The sequence below is a fragment of the Cryptomeria japonica genome, chromosome 9, assembly GCF_030272615.1.
Source record: "Cryptomeria japonica chromosome 9, Sugi_1.0, whole genome shotgun sequence".
In the NCBI taxonomy this organism is placed as follows: domain Eukaryota; kingdom Viridiplantae; phylum Streptophyta; class Pinopsida; order Cupressales; family Cupressaceae; genus Cryptomeria; species Cryptomeria japonica.
Window position 1 is genome coordinate 478058056 of NC_081413.1, and position 17398 is coordinate 478075453.

General features: G+C 35.3%; 1 protein-coding gene across 1 annotated transcript in view; it reads right to left on the reverse strand.

The window, feature by feature from the left end:
* The window catches only part of LOC131075977 (uncharacterized), a 53752-nt gene that overhangs the window by 17191 nt on the left and 19163 nt on the right, over positions 1–17398 (reverse strand). The window contains exon 7 of the mRNA XM_058012988.2: positions 13912–14055. Coding sequence (XP_057868971.2) covers positions 13912–14055 — 144 coding nt within the window. The remainder of the gene's footprint in view (positions 1–13911; positions 14056–17398) is intronic.

The following is a 17398-nucleotide window of genomic DNA, read 5'->3' on the forward strand; positions in this document are numbered from 1 at the left end:
ATCCTCAATCGGTGTCATTCTACCCGGTGTAGCCTTGTACCACTTAGGATTCAAGGCAAAGGCAGCCATATGCAAAGGAGTGTTCAACTTGTCCCATCTACTCTGAATGATAGGCCGGATTTGCTCATTGTAGAATGCTAGAGAGGGGTCCTTCACTCGCACAGCAGCCCTCATCTGGTCAAGCATAGAGTCAATGCACTCATACACCTCTCCAAGGTTAGGTGCATCCCCATCCCCATATCTGATCACCTGGAATACTGGAGAAATGATGGAGAGAATGTATTTCGCATCAGTCCAAAACACATCACTCTTCACTATCTCCTTCACCCTTCTCCCCTGCTCTGTCTTGGCCTCGGCCCACCTATTCCACTCATTAGTCATAACCATGAGTTGCAATGCCTCTTGCAACTCAATCATTCTCTCCAAGAGAATGAAATAGGATGCATATCTAGTCTCAACTGGTTTCAAGAACTCCTTCTTCGCGAAGGTCCTGAAGAGTGCATGTGAAGTGCGGTGGTTGCAGATAAACATCTGCACATCTCTCACATCGGTGACCACTCCTCTAATCCAGTCAATCTTCCCCATGTCCTTGAGTGCATTGTTCATGGCATGTACACAACATGGGGTCCACCAAATGTGTCTATAGGCTGCCTCAACGAGTCTCCCTGCTGCTCTACACACATAGGCTGCATTTGTCACTACTTGGACCACATTTTGTGGCCCAACCTCCTCAATAGCCTCCCTAAGGACCTGAAACTAGAAATCAGCATCTTTACGATGCCCTGTATAATCAACTGCTCTAAGGAAGTATGGGCCCTTTGCACATGTGACCATGATGTTGATGAGTGGACGATGGCTAATGTTCGTCCACCCATCCATAACTATGCTGCACCCCGATGCCGCCCAACATGCCTTCATCTTCTCCATCAAAATATTGATCTTGGAATAGCTTTTATCCAAGATCGAGGTCCTCATTTTCGTCTCCCCTGGTGGCACATAAGAAGGTCCTCCCTTGGCCACCATATCCATCATCTTCCTATAATAAGGAGACCGTGTAACATGAAATGGAATGCCATTGGCAAAGAAGAAATTGCCAATGGATTCATCTATCTCATCTCTCAGCTGCACATTAAACATATCAGCAATGGGGTTGCTCTGTGGTGTATGCAACCTACGTTTCCCAGCCCTGGCAGCAGTAGAAGTGGAAGTAGATGGAGATCCAAACATCATTCCTCCCGCCTGCGAAGCATGAGAAGTATGTGGCACTGGCACATTCTGGTTGTCGTGAAGTGATGCCCTAGCAGACAAAGTAGTGGCATTGAAATATTTGTGTCATCTGGAACCCCCCAAAGCCTGTTAAACTCAATTCTGTACTGTATATTTTTGGGTTCCTCCAAAAACTTACAATGTTTCACGCCTTTTTCTCTCCAAAACAGAAAGTGTGCATTCACCCTGCTAATGCTACCAAACCATTCTCTGTCACAAATATTGCACTTCCACTTCCTTGTTCCCCCACTTGAATGTGATGTAGTGCCTTGTACTGATATTTGTGAAGCAAACTGTTTTAGAGGAGACTTAGGATCAAAATGACCCATAGCATATGGTGCCAACAACTCTGAAGGGCAACCTGTACTAGCTGGTGCACTTGCCATAGAACTAGATTGGGCTCCAGGATCAGCCCCATGGTCACCCCCCTCATTTTCAGGTTCATATTCTGAATCATTCTCACTATGAGAATGGATTTCCATGTCATCTTCACTCGTGCCTTGGGAGCTCATTGTGAAATTGACACTGCATTTCACAAAATAAAAATAAAAATAAAATCAGCCTTGTTTAACAATATATTTTTAAATTTTTTTCCTATTCATCTCAAAATGAGATTTGATGTTGAATCTTGAGGGCAAAATGATTCATCATTTTGCCCTCAAGATTCAACATCAAATCTCATTTTGAGTCTTGAGATGAATAGGGAAAAAAAAACCAAAAATGACATAGAACAATGAAAATCAGAAAGTAAAACAAAAAAAAAACAAGAAGTTGAAAAACCCTACCTTGTGCTTGAAAAATCTCTCCAAAATGTAGAAGAATCTTCTTCTTCCTTTTCTTCTTGCTTCTTCTAGCTCCTATCACGCTTGCAGTCACTTTTCTCACCCCTTCAATCAATCTTCTTCAAGTATTTCCTCCTCTTCAAGTTGCTGGAAAAAAAATCAGTTTTCCAAAATGAGAGTGAAATCCAAAATAAACATGCTTTTGTGTTGTTTTGGGGGGTAGGGTGGGGCCCACGTCCAATTAGGGTTACCCCTTAAACCCCCCCAAAAGGCACATGTTTTAAAAAAACTTTAAAAAGTGTCTTTTTTCGCGTGGGAACGCGGGAGACGCCTGGGCGTCTCCCCATCCTTCGAGAGACGCCTAGACGTCTCTTGAGGGATGGGGAGACGCCCAGGCGTCTCCCACGGAGACGCCCAGACGTCTCCACGTCTCCCTGGGAGACGCGGAGACGCGGGGATGTCTCCACGTCCCGGCGGCGTTTGGGTGGCGGTGGCGGGACGGCGAGGGACGTCGCGTCCCCGTCCCCCCGTCCCCAAGACGTCTTTGACGGGGGGACGCGCCCAAAAAGGGGGGGGGCGCGTCCCCGTGGAACACTGGCTTTTTCACATATTCATTTAGTGGCCACAATGATGAAAGTTCTATAGTTCAATTTAAGTTGTTGGCATGTTATAATTTCCATAAGAGTCAAATTTATATAGATTAAAACTCATTTACAAACATAGTCAAATCTTATAATTTTGATTTAAGTCATAATAATATCAAGTAAAAGTCATTTACAAATATATGCATGATAAAATTGATTATATTGTCGATGTAAAATCAAATCATTTATATAACTGATCATGATGAAGAATACCATTTTTAACTTCTTTTAAAATCAATAACAATTTTATACACTACAATCCATTAAATAGTTATTTTTAATGAAATATAAAGAAAGATGTTTTTCACTTTTTTATTTAATGCTCATCATCAAAGAAGTTGGATTCTTAAATTTAGTTGTTGGTAGGTTATATAATTTTGATACTGTAAAAAGTACCGTCATTCACAGACACATGCATATGTACAAGAGAATTAATTATATTACCATATCAAAATTAATTAGTCATAAAATCAAATCTTTTTATAACTGTACCATGATCAATACAATCAATAATACAATATACTATATAATATTTTTACATGAACTTTCACTTTCATATTTGGTACCAACCAACAACAAAGCTGGATTCTAGAAACTCAAATTGGTAGTGCAGTAAAACAAGATATACCAGAAATAATTTATCAATGTTCTTTCATGGAAGACAGTTAATATAATTAGATAAATAATTTATATCTGTGAAATAGTTGTGGAAGTTGGAACATGAAATCTTCCATTTAGGGGCCATAGTCTTGACATAATAATAATACTCCGCATTCTTCTCCACTACATTACTTCCCATCTAATATCAGTAGATTCAACCCTCATTGGTCTGGAATGAAAATTGAATTTGTCCCATACATTGTGACATCACCAAAGCAGCCAAACCAAAATCAAAATTGTTATATTTTTTCAATAAGAGGCAAAGAGGAGTGAAATGAATAACACCTAGATTTGCAGTGAAACAAATAACGCAACCAAAATGTTAGTATTCTTTAAATTTTCTCAAGAGCAACTTAAAAAATTACCCACAGCTACCCCAATAAGTAGGTTCCATCACAAGTATTTCATTTTCATTACAGGTGAATCACTACGTACTACATTATCTCAAGAATATATGAAATAAGAACTAAGAAATTGCATAGAGAATTTAGGAACAAACTCTAGACGTCCCTATGGAAGAAAAGTATTATGAGTTTGTTGTTTATGGCATTGAATAGTCCCTGCCAGAGTCTGATCTAGTTGTTCAAGGCGCCATGGCTTGGCTTCTCAAAGGACCATGGCTTGGCTTGAGAAAGCTATTGTTCTGATTCAATCTTGTGGTTGAGAATGTTATTAGCTGGCAAAAATTGATCAAGTTACCAGTAATAATGAAGATGAATGAATTATAGTTGCTTCATTATATAGAGGTCTTAAATAAATCCAAAGACTTCTAGAAACTTATATGTGAAAATTCGTATTATTAGAAATACAGAGAAAAACTAGAACTAAAAAATTAAAAGCAAAAAACTATACAAGTGGAAGAAATTTATAAATAAAATTAAGAAAATTATTTAAATAAATATAATTACAATTATGAAATTTTAATCTATATATAAAATTTAAATGAATTAGAAGAAATATAATAAATTGGATGAATAATAATCAAATAACTAGAAAATGACATAATTAAATAATATTATTTTGAAGATTTTAGTTTTATAGATTTTTTATTTAAAAACAATCATAATTTTATTGGATTTTTTTAATCTTATCTCTATAATTAGTTAAATATTTTTTATTTTATTTTAATTAATTTGAGAGAGTCTTTTTGAAAGCTTTAAATTTTTTCTGCAAATCTAAATTCAAAGATAGTAATAAATATTTTTTTTAAATGATCATAAATATTTTTTTAAATGTGTATTTAGAAGGTACTTTAATTATGAGAGACATCTACATTGGCAACACAAAGTGGATGTACATAAAATCTATTTTTGTGAAGGATATCCTCAAACAATTTATTATTTAATATTTTAAAGAAAATTCTATTTTTTGGAAGGATATCTTTATCCATATCATTCTTATGCTTTTTAAATATAACATGGTTTTTAAATATTGATAATATATTTTTTATTTTAAAAATTAAAAAATTAATTTAAAATAAATAGATGAATAAAATTATTTATATATAAAAAAGAGACGAGTGTCAATTTAAGAATGTTATTAGGCAAAAATTGATTAAGTTATCACAAACAATGAAATGAATGAATTACAATTGCCTCATTATATAGAGGTCTTAGATACATATAAAGACTTGTAGAAACTTATCATGCAAAAAATCGCATTATTAGAGATAAAGAAAAAAAACTAAAACTAAAAAATTAAAAGCAAAAAATTGTGTAAGTGGAAAGACTTCATAAAATAAAATTAAGAAAAATTTAAATAAATATAATTCAAATTATGAAAGTTTTATCTATATATAAAATTTGGATGAATAAGAAGAAATATAATTAATTGGATGAATTATAATAAATAAGTAGAAAATTACATAATTAAACAAGAGCCATGTGGTGGCGAGTACTTGTCTTCATAGTATTGTAATAAAAACATTTGTTGTAATTCTTAATTGATATAATTTTGAATTATTGTTATTTTAATATTATATTATTTTAATTATATTTATGCAATATTAAATGTAACTTTCACTTGAACCAAATAGTATTAATGATTATAATATAATATAAACATTATAGTGGAAATGTACAGTTTTCTTTAAAACATAATCCTAATTCAATTAAAATGTCTATACAATTATATTTATAATAATAAAATTAATCTAAAACTTAATTGTTAATTATTAGTTTAAGATTATATCATTTTAATTATACTTATGTAATATTAATTATAATTCATCTCATTAAAACAACTATTAATAATTTTAAAATTGTATAATATATACATTAGAGTAAAAATAGACATGTTTTAATCATTAAACAGCAGCGTATGGGGGCTACACCCATATATTATATCAAAAAAGAGTTTTTACATCTGCATTATGGGACCATAAACCTACTAATCAAAATGCCCCTCAAACATATAATATCTACCTACTACATCCCTACTAGTCCATACTACAAACCCTTGCTCCAATATGGCTATTAAGCCCAAAATTAGGGACCAACATAGTCTCGTCCATCTATTGTCTATTCAAATATACATTTTTATATCTAATAAACATAAACAAGACCTGACATATCAGAGGGCCATCTTCACCAGATCGCGTGCCTCCTCTATCACTCTAGCCTTCACTGGGCAGTCAGGGTCACAATCGCCATGTTCAGCGCCTCCCTTAGCAAGTCCATTCCCGTCATAATTTATATGTCCTTTTCTTCTACCTCAATTGGTTCATCATCCTCTATGTCGCTAACCAACCAGATATAGTTGTGGCCACCCTGCACCAACCTCCTATGTCAATTCCAACAACTTCTTGAGGAATAGTACATTTCTTGCCACCACCTCCTGCCTCTATAGGTTTGTCGAGGCTTCCTCCGAAAAGAGATGGGGAAACTTTGCCACTTCTTTACCTCACCGACCGACAACATAGATTTATTTCGGTGGGGGGATCATATTCTTATCATCTATGTTCTCCATTACATCATCTAGATCATCTAAATAATATTTCTTCACCAATTTCCTATAAATGGCACTCACCATCTCCTTTGACTCCCTAGAATCCAAAAGCATTGCAAAAAACATAGCATAAATGTCTATGTTCATCCCATATCTATGTTTCGCCTTCAGGAACTTGTGCCCAAGAATATTCTATACCACATGTATCACCATTCCATGGCCTGTTTTGAAAACCCGCTTCAATCTCTTCTCAAAGATGTCCCTAAGGAAGGACATTTATCTTTTTCGGTAGAGCAATCTCATGGGTGTATCCATTTTGTGCAACCTTATTTCTTGAGATGTTAGTGAATGAATGGATAGTCACCAGCCCATTGCCTAAATAACCACCTTCAATTTGTCACATGATAATGCGCTTCATTTTCCAAGAGACTCAATCTCATAATCACACACTATACCATCCATCCCTCAATCACCTGACATTACTGGAGAATTACTTCCTAAGCCCCTAAAATGCCTTTTCACACGAGAGTCACCTAGCATATTCGATATATATTGTGTGTTGACCAATGCAATGACCAACATGCCATCATCCTCTGCACCTCTGCATACCTCACTCAATCTTTGCTAGATTCATCCACTTGCCAAATTAAATGCCTCATGTACTTCTCATCATCCAAAATTGCCCTATGGGTATTTGCTCACTTTATTTCTATATGGTGATATGAAATAATGATTACCAAAAAAATAGGCATTTTTTAATGGCTAAATGAAAAATATTGAAATTTATGATTAAAATTTATTAAATTATTTTTCATGGCTTAATTTTTTATTTAAGTTTTTATTTTATTTTATTTAAATAGTGTGAATCAAATCCCCTATAAAATAATTAATTGATTTTATATTTAAAAAAAAATTATATAGCTATATAGAAAAATTACTTTATTTACAATATTATAAATAAAAAATGAAAAAAAACCATTTCAAATAGATATTTCTTTTTAATATAACATAGGTTTTAAAAGATTGATGAAATATTTAAAATTAAAAATTAAAAAAAATTATTTAAAGACTTCGGACGTGTAGTGTTGCGGTTAAAATACTTCGTTGGTAAAGTGGCCACCAAGGTTCAAACCCTTGTTGGGCCATTGTGTTTACAGGCCTTGTGTCTTCGCTGGGTCGTTGTGCTCGCAGATTTGAACAAGTGAAGTGTGGGGATGAGGTCCCCTATTGTGGCCTCACCGGTTCATAGCTCCGAGTCAAAAGCGTTTCACGTGGAGCCGGAGGGCGTGTCATGCCAATGTCGCCAGTCACATTAAAAAGTTTACCAGGCATTATAAAAAAAAGAAAAAAGACAAATTATTTATATATAAAAAGCAAACGGGCAGCAATTTATATTGCATGAGTTTTTATTTACGAAAGGTTTTCAATTCATTATGTGAGTGTAATACACCTCTCGGGGTAAAAACTCTAATCATCATCCCCAAACATCATGGAAAACTCTTCACAATTGAAACCATTGAACCTATCTAGCTCAAGCTCCTCCAAATGGACACAACAAACCCTATTTGTGCCTAATCCTGATCAATATGTGTCGACTCCTTTGGGTCTATATTCCATCATGTTATTTGACTCTCCTTGTATATAAGTGTCTTGTGGTCCATAAAATGCAAGACACTACATCAAGACACAAGCTTCTCTACTCCCTAGAGGTAAGCTTATTACTATTGATAGAGTGGAAGTAGTATAAAGACCAATTCCTCTCAACAACAAAAGAGCTATAGAAAGGAGACAAAATGAAAATGGTTAGTGTGGTTGTCAATGAATGAGGCCCGTGCATAGTCTACCATAATATTGGGTCCTCCTATGGCATAATCTCCCTATCCAATTTTTTCTCTTTTGGATATCCCTTAAGTGTGGCATTGTTGGTCCACTCTATTGGTGTAATTAAGTTGTTATACCTTGTTCTACGTCCTAATTACATGTCACTTAAGCTTACTTAGGGACTGTTGATGTGTTTTTTATGCACTTCAACACAAAATAAAATACCAAGGTATCTTATCCTCTCTTGAACAAAATCCTCTCAAATGCTAAGCTATGTGATCATACGAGGTGACTCCAAGGTTCTGAATGTCAAGTCTTGACGTTCTCTTGGATAGACTCAATGTGTATGATGTGATTTTGCTGGAATCACAAGGGGGACTTACGCTGATACTTGAATGCTACTAGAACATAGGAATTTATTTGACTTTAAAAAATAGCAAAAGGATAAAGGGTTGAGAAAGTTAATCTAAGATCCTAAGAATGTAAGAGACTATGAATGACTTAGTGAAATTCAACCATGTTGTTTCGCCATGCAAGGAACAACTAGGCAAAGCTGGTGCGATCTTCTAAAGAGAGAAAAATGATGTTCAAATCACTACCAAGGACATAGACACCATCAAGAGGATGCATATCAATGAAGAAGTAGCAATTGAATTTAAGCTTGGCTAAATGAGTTTAGTTGACTATGCAAGATACTTCACAATCAATGAAATACTAGTAGTGTGAACATAAGAACTTCACCATCAATCATCCACAATAGCTTCCATCCATCTAATCAACATGAAAATAAATGAGAAGTAGAGATCCTACATATGTCAAATCAACACATGAAATTAACCATATCTTCAATGAAAATAATATGCTTCTTGCAACAAAGTCTTGACAACAATCTCTTTTTCTCCTACTCTACTCTAGCTACTATCTAACTATTAACTATTAAACTACTAACCTTTTCAAATGAGAAAACTGAGCCTTATATAGATAGCTCTTTACAATGAGTGGCTCAGATTGATTCACAATCAATGGCCAAGATTGAAAGATGAAAACCCTAATTAGGGTTAGTTAAACCCATTACATAGCATTTAATGCTTGACCAACGATAAAATTAAAATATTTGGGACACATCCTTTGAATTTCGACCAGTAGATGGTGAGGGTAGGTACATCGAACTTTGTGCCCACATATGGTAGTTATCTGCCTCATTGGATGAGTCAAGTGCATTGAATCTAGACACCTTGAATTAGAATTATGTGATTGGCTTGAAGATGACTAGGCACCACCTCAGCCACTTGATCCTTGTAACTCATCACATGTGTAGGTAATTGCAATTCTTCTTGATCATCTCACTTTTCATCTTCTTGTTTGAGAATTCCGCCTTAGTGCTGCATTTGATGTAGACCTTGTGATGCTTATGCTTGATCCTTCCTTTGTTCACAACGGTCCTAATCATGATCCCTTCTTCGTAGCTCTAACTTGAATACTTCATGTATTGGCAATGATTCTTGGATTTCCGGAGGAAATTCAAGATTGCTTCAGCATCTCTTCATGTCTTAATTCTTGAAAATGCCACTTTGTGTAATTTAATCTTCTATGTGATTGTACTATTCTTCACTACACTGTAGGGTCCTGCATCCATGCTTGGCTTTGTATGTCTTGATGTTCACCTTGTACATTGCTGAGTCCTTCATCTACATCCTTGGAATACTCTTGACCTTGATTCCTTGATTCCCTTGCTGGTGGGCCTTGATGTTGAAATGTAGTCTGCTCCTTTATCCCTTTCTTCAGTCATGCCTGAATCTGCTTGTTCATGGTTTGAATTGCCCTAATAATGCTGAAATGAGCAAGTTCACTCTCTTGACCTGCTGCTCTGATATACTACACTCAATGGGTTGATGTATCCAGTGAAGTCCCCATGACCTTAAAAACAATGAAAATCAATAAATCTGATCTAATTCTCTATGTTTTCAGGTCTGATCTTTAACTTTCAAGGTCTGATTCAAAGTATTTGCTGGTATGATTTAGTTGCTTATAGATTTGACTTGCTGATTTTATTCTTCTAGGCCTGATCGCAGATTCTTGGAGCAAGTGGAAGTGTTCTACAGCAGGTCGGACTTTTCAGCTCCTACTGGAAGTCACTTAGAGTAGGTTGGGTTTTTGAAGTGTCACTAATAGTGACTATAAGCAAGTTGGGGATTTGGTGTGGCATTGAAAGTGACATAGCATAGTGATCGGACTTTTTAGGGGGCACTGGCAATGGTGATAGGAGGTCATGGATTTCATTTTCAAGTGGAAGTAAAGACTTCCAACTTTTGTCATCTACAACCTTTGATTACAAATTTGATCATCTTGAAATTGCCCTCTTCTACACCAAAGTCGGACTTTTCAAGTCCCACTAGAAGTGCACTAAGCTTGGTCGGGGATTTGGATGCTAATTGGAAGTGGCTATATTTATCCTTATTCATTTGCATCTCTCCGTCAATTTTGATCACCTACTTGCTTGAACACTGAAATCACCCATCTCTAGCAGCGTAAACATTATGTTTATGACCTTAGGTGGGAATTTGGGTACTAACTAGAAGTCACTAAGGCAGGTCAGAGATTTCACTATCCACTAGAAGTGATCAAGCAGTAGGTCGTGATTTTTAGCTGCAAGTGGACGTAACTTCATGCAGATTGGAGATTTCACTAGCAACTGGAAGTAGCACAAGGTGATTGTGGATTTCACCTCCAACTGGAAGTGGCATCCAGCAGGTTGGATATTTGAGGGTCAACTGGAACTGACCTCTAAAGCATGCATGTAACCTTCTCAATCAGCATTTCAATGTGTTTTCTACTTTCAGCAAACTTACCAACCTTAAGCAACATCATTAACCTTCAAAACCTTAAGGATTCACCTCAATCAGCATCAACTCACCAAGTATAAGGACTTATTCAGTCTGATCGGACTTTTGACAAGCAATTGGAAGTACTTGTGAGCTGGTCGGGGTTTTTAGGGTCAAGTGGAAGTTGATGCTAAGGAAGATCGGAGATTTTGACATCAACTAGAAGTGACAATGAAGTAAGGCATAGATTTGAGGGGTCACTGTAAGTGACCAGATTTGCTCCATTCTGCCACTTCACTCACTTCATCCATTTCAAGGGCTTTTCCTTCATTAACAAGGTTTGTTCATCATTGTTTGAACTTTGTGCCCTAACTACCTTCTCCTCAAGCATTTCACTTTCTTGGACAGTTCTCCACACTTAGACTCAACATTCCATCTATGATCTTGAAGGTGTATGATGATGACGATCAAATGAAATGATCATCACAAATTGTTCATTTCTTAAGGCCCCGAGAGCTAAACTGGCCTTAATTCCACTTAAAGAGAGAGACATGACTTGATCACTTCCTGACAACCTAAGACATTGCGCCTCCTCAAGTAAAAGGTTAATAGCTAAAGACACTACCAAACGACTAAGCTAAGACAACTAACCTAGAAAGTGAAAAAAAAGTGGGGATCCCCATTTGCAATGGGGTGATGTGTGAAAATGTCACAACAGGGGCCACATAGGAGCTTGTTGGAATCTCCACTTTAGGTGGTGTTATCATGTTATCATTTCCACTTTATGTGGTGTCTCCACCTTTAGTGCTTTTATCATATTATCACATCCACCCTTTGTGGTTTCACTTTTCCACCTTAGGTGGGTGATCCACCTTTAGTGGTGTTATCACACTATTACTTTTCCACTTTAGGTGGGATGATAGCTTATCCTTTTTTGTCTCATGTCATAAGATTATGACACTTATGCACTTCTATGTTTCACCTTGGCCTATTTAACCAAGGGGTCTCCTGTGTACTTTCATTCATTCCAATTCATTCCATTCAATCTAGTTGATTGATTCTATTGCATCATTGATAGGAATACAGTTTATTCTTGTCACTTTGTTTCTCTCTTGTTATTGTGCTTTCCATTTGGCCTCTAGATCTTGGGTGGCTACCTTCATAGCTAAATCTTACACATTCAAAAGAAACGGTGGCAGCCAAGCATGCTATCAATGATTTTCTATAGCATGTGTTGTTGAAGCAGGATGATGGCAAGCTTTGAGGAATGCTGTAATCGATAATTCAAATGCCCTCCTGAAAGCACAAAAGATTGCAATCAAAGTGCATCTGGGGATATGGAAATCAGCAATGGGTGAAATGTTTGATTTTATCAATGAGCATATTGTTTTGGTTTCACTAAACATGCCTGCACCCACCCTCGTTTCTTTTTCTAGTAGCAACAACCAACCTTTTTTAATTTTGTCATATAAGGAGAAAGGCCACCCATGCACTCATGTTATCAAGTTCAGGTTGATGTTAGCAGAACTGATGTTCCCTATAAATATCTAGTATCTACTATAAAGGCAATGCAGACAGTGGCCCTTCAGAAGCTTAAGCTGAATGTTAGCTTCAGAAGCTTTGTGCAGTTCAAGTCTGGGATGTTGCTTATTATATTATGGTTAATGGCCCTATCTCATTTGTTTCTGTCCTACATGTGGTACCTATCGGCTTTTCTTTGAAGTGATCATGCGTGTTTCATCAGTTGGATTAGAACTCTAGTTTGGTCTCTTGTAGCTTTGACACCAGTTCGGTGAGTTTTTTGGATAAACTTGTTATTGTAAAGATGGTAATGGTGGGAACTGAACTTAAGCCTCTTTTATTTTTATCAATGAAGGGTGCAGGACTCACAGAAAACCTATTTCCATAGCTAATAATTGAATAAATTATAAGCTTATAGTATGAAGATAGAATAAAACAAATAAATCCATGTAAGGCTAAAGCTTACTTTAGGATAACAAAGCAAACAAAGCCATGCAAATGCTAATTATTTTACAAGGATAAAGAAAGGACAGCATAACTTCCCCAGGAAAAAGTATGCAAGATCTATTGTGATAGGAGGTCTTTCCTTTATGCACAATTGTGCAGCCTAACTAGAAGACTGGATAATATTCACAATTGGTCTGCTGTTGGTGTCCAAGCATAGTATTGTTTTTGCAGTGCAGATTTCATTCATCAATAAGGTTTTCACTTCCAGAAATTTGTATTTTAAGATTTTTGCTTATGGGTTATCTCTACAAAACTGTTAGATTTTATTATTTAATAAAGTTCATTTCATCAAATTCTTTATTACATCAGCAACAATTTCTCATGGCCCTAATTGGGTTCGTGCTTGGAACTCATGCATGACAATAAATTTTTGTTGCTGCTGATTCAGATTCACTTCTGAGACTTTTCTCTAAACCAATACAGTTCAGTAAATTGCTGATAAAAAAAATGAGGTCCACTTGTTGTCCTTACAGATTTTTTTCTACAACAAAACAATATTGAAACTTTGAAGTAAAGATCACATCCTAGAACATTTTCTAGAGTACGCAGTGCAGCAAATTGCAGAAATACAAATTTGTAAAGAGTTGCATGGCACCCTATATAAAGTTCTGCCTGAAAATCTCTCTAATTAAGAAAGAAGAGAAAGCACTTTGCTAAGAGATCAACTTAATGGAAGAAACAAGCCTTGAGAAGGAATTCATACATTTCCCATCACAGGTGAAACTCGTGAAGGAACAGGGTTTAGAAAAATGATTCTCATCACCATTCTATGGCACATATTGATGCTTAGGTTAACTCTTTAATAAGCATGAAAGACACAAATACTGAAGTTCATCATACTGGTCCATACAAACTTAATTCTTCTATTCAGACTCAGAATTTCTTTTTGCAAAACATAAGATTCATTGCAAATAAAAAGTTATCTCGGTCACATATACAAACCTCAATCCGTTCATACAACACATGGTTCTTAGTGAAATACATGTGTGTATCTCGTCCTTGTGCAAGCATCTCAGGATCTATAGGACCAAGTATACCTATCATGCGTGCAAGCAATGTTGCCAGGGAATCATTTTGAAATAGAACCTACAGTGAGAAATCATTTCAGTCAGACACAAATACTATACCAAGTTGAAAATAAAACTGTGTTAAGAAAGTGTCATGGATACTAATCATGATACAAACCCACATGCACAAAAATCTAGAAAATAAACTAAAAGAAGGATCTCTATCATTTACTTGTAGTACATGAAAGTTGAAACAATAAATGGGATAGATATTGCTAACTTGTGGTCACTTTATTTACAACACACTAATTTTTCATGTTGAAAAAATATTGAATAACTTACCAAATATTTAAATTACAGGTTTAATAAGTATAATCAATACTTCTATTTATTTTTAACCTTTTCATTGCACAGAATTAATAGATAAAAGAAGTGAATAAAGTAACACCAAAGTATAACACGATGTTAAAGTATCCATCAAGTGCAACCACCATACACAAAACTGTCTTGCATTTCAGTTTACAATTCAACTTAAAGTAGGATTTCACTCAGAAATCACACGATTAACCTTTATTTTCTATATATATATATATATATAATTTTTTAAAACTTAGTGTTAGAGAATAAAGTACATAGTAAAGGAAGATTTAATACTTTTGGTATATGGTTAGAGTAGTTTATATTTTCTTTAAGTTACACTACTTTGAATATGTCTCTTTTAGAAATTAAATTTTAAACCACAATGAGGATTTTCCTTTTAATTTGACAAGGTGTTAGGTAAAAAAGACAGAGCTGTCCCTAATATAGTGGGTGATGCTTCATAACAAAACAACCTACTATTTTAGGGGTAGCCATAGGTTTTTTATATTTTATATAAACTCTCTTAGGTGAAAGTAAAAAATATCTATATTTAAAGTCCTATGTCACTTTTTATAGTGTATAAATCATAGTTACCAGACTTGGTAAGTCACGAGGCAAGAGACCCTAAACAGGTCTGGGAGACTGGGCAGCTAGGTACTCGATAGACTTGCCAGAATCAGTGAGTCCCGTAGGGAAAACCTAGCTGCAATTAAGTGAAAATTAGGGGGGTGTGGGGGGGGAATAAGCAATTCATGCAAAACAAAGTGTCTTATATTTGTATCCTTCACCCTAAAGCAACTTAATTTCATTTTCAGGCCAAAGGAGAAAGAAAGAAAAAATTATTTTTGAGCCAAAATTGGATTGCATTGAAGTGTAACTAGCAAGGATATTGAATGACAATTGGTGGCTGAATTACATTTGGGCAGATTTGTAGCTATTTTTGGTGCATCTAGAGGAGTCTACAAAGTATTGGGAAAAGCTCACCATTGATTTCAAGAAAGATTTAAGAGGCAAGTTTGTATTTTGAAGGTTTTTTTTAGTTTTTTAAATAAAAAATCTATTACTCTCTTACATTTCTTTTTTTTTCTATTTTGTTTTAGTGGACCAAAGAACAAACCCTATTTGTTTTTATAAAAAAAATTAGTTTTATAGTTGCAAACTCTAAATTTTTATATTAGTTTAATTATAAACCATAAATGTTATTTTTTTCTATGTATATGTTATTGCAACATTTTTTAAATTTATAAATTGCCTTTATCACAATGTCCAGAACCCCAATTAGAAGGGATCCTTGTTGGAAACATGCCATTGTTGGGGAAAAAAAGGAGAGTTAGCTTGTATTCATTATAAACAAACTTTACATGGGGGAGGCATTAACATATTAAAATACCATCTAGCACATATACCATATTGAGATGCTAAACCATGCTCAACAATGGCTGTTGATGTTATGCGAGGCATTAACATATTAAAATACCATCTAGCACATATACCATATCGAGATGCTAAAACATGCTCAACAATGTTTGTTGATGTAATGCATGAAGTGCAAATTCAATTGGAAACCTTTGAGCAGTAAAAGTAAAAAACCAGGCAAAGAGAGGAGATGGCAGCCATTGGTGAAATTGGAGAGTCTTCTTCTTCTATTCCACCACTTTGCCCATCTTCAGGTAGTGGTAGTGGTGGTGGTAGTGGTAGTGGTAGTCGCAGTGGCAATGTTAGCATTGGGCCTAAAGTTCACGCATCCAGGTTAGATTCATATATTTTGCCACACACTACTTTGGGTTCCCAACCGTCACTTGAGAGCATGGTTGGAACAAAGATAATCATGATGTAACTAAAAATGCAATTGGAGACTTTTGGTTCTATTGCACCATTCCATTCCATGCAGCCAAGTAATTCTTTTGTTGTTTTAAAATATATGGTTTGATTCCTTGTCTCTTGAATTTATAATTTTAGAGGTATGTCAAATTCAAATTTAAACTCTCAATTTTACAATAATTATTTAATTTAATTCATTTGTGTTAGGTCTCCTTATTCGCAACATGGTGGATGCCATTATTTTTTGTGCGGTAGGGTTCAAAGCCCCTAATGGCATGGAGATAAATTTTGTCTCAAAAGGTGGTTGATGTGGAAGCCAAAATTGACGAGCAACAAGAGATATGGAGGAAGAAGGGTTGCACCATCATGACCAATGGTTGGATGGAAATAAGAAATAGAATATTGCTAAATTTTCTTGCTTCTTCCTTAGGTGATTGTACTTCCTGAAATGCATTGGTTTAGTGATTAATATTTTTAGCTTATACTTTATCAAATCATTGATTTTGTTTCTTTCTTAGGTGGCACAGTGTTCATAAAATCTATTGATGCTTTGAGAAACACAAAAAGTGTTTGAATTCCTTTGTGAAGATTTGGAGGGAATCTTAGATGAGGTGGGTGAGAAGAAAATGGTGCAAGTAGTTACAAATAATGTAGAAAATTATGTTGCTAGTAGAATACTCATGGATAGGCACTCATTACTATTGAGGACTCCTTGTGCTACTCACTGCCTTGACTTCATATTAGAGGATCTAGGCAAGATTCTATGGATCAAAGCATGTGTGGAGATCGACAAAAATATTTGTAAATACATGCACTCATACTTGGGTCCTCAACCTTATGAGACGTATCATAGGGAAGAAAAAGTTGGCTCGTCTTGGAATAACCCGGTTTGCAACCAATTTTATCACATTACAATCCTTGCTTCAAGCAAACGGAGCATTGAGGTTCATGTTTTTTAGTAAGGAGTGGAATTCCTCATCATATCCTAACCAATGCAAGGACTGATGTGGCAAAATGGATTTTTGATGAGCAAACCTTTTGGGTACCGACTACGGAGATCATAGAGGTAAATCTACGTTATAATTTTATTCATATTTTTATATTATTTTCTTCTTTTTTTTCACACATACTTATGTTAATGTTTCACAATAATTGCAATTCACAGATACTTTAGTGGTTCTCTTATGAGTTGATGGAAAGAAGCCTGCAATGGACTACATATATGAGGGCATAGATAGGGC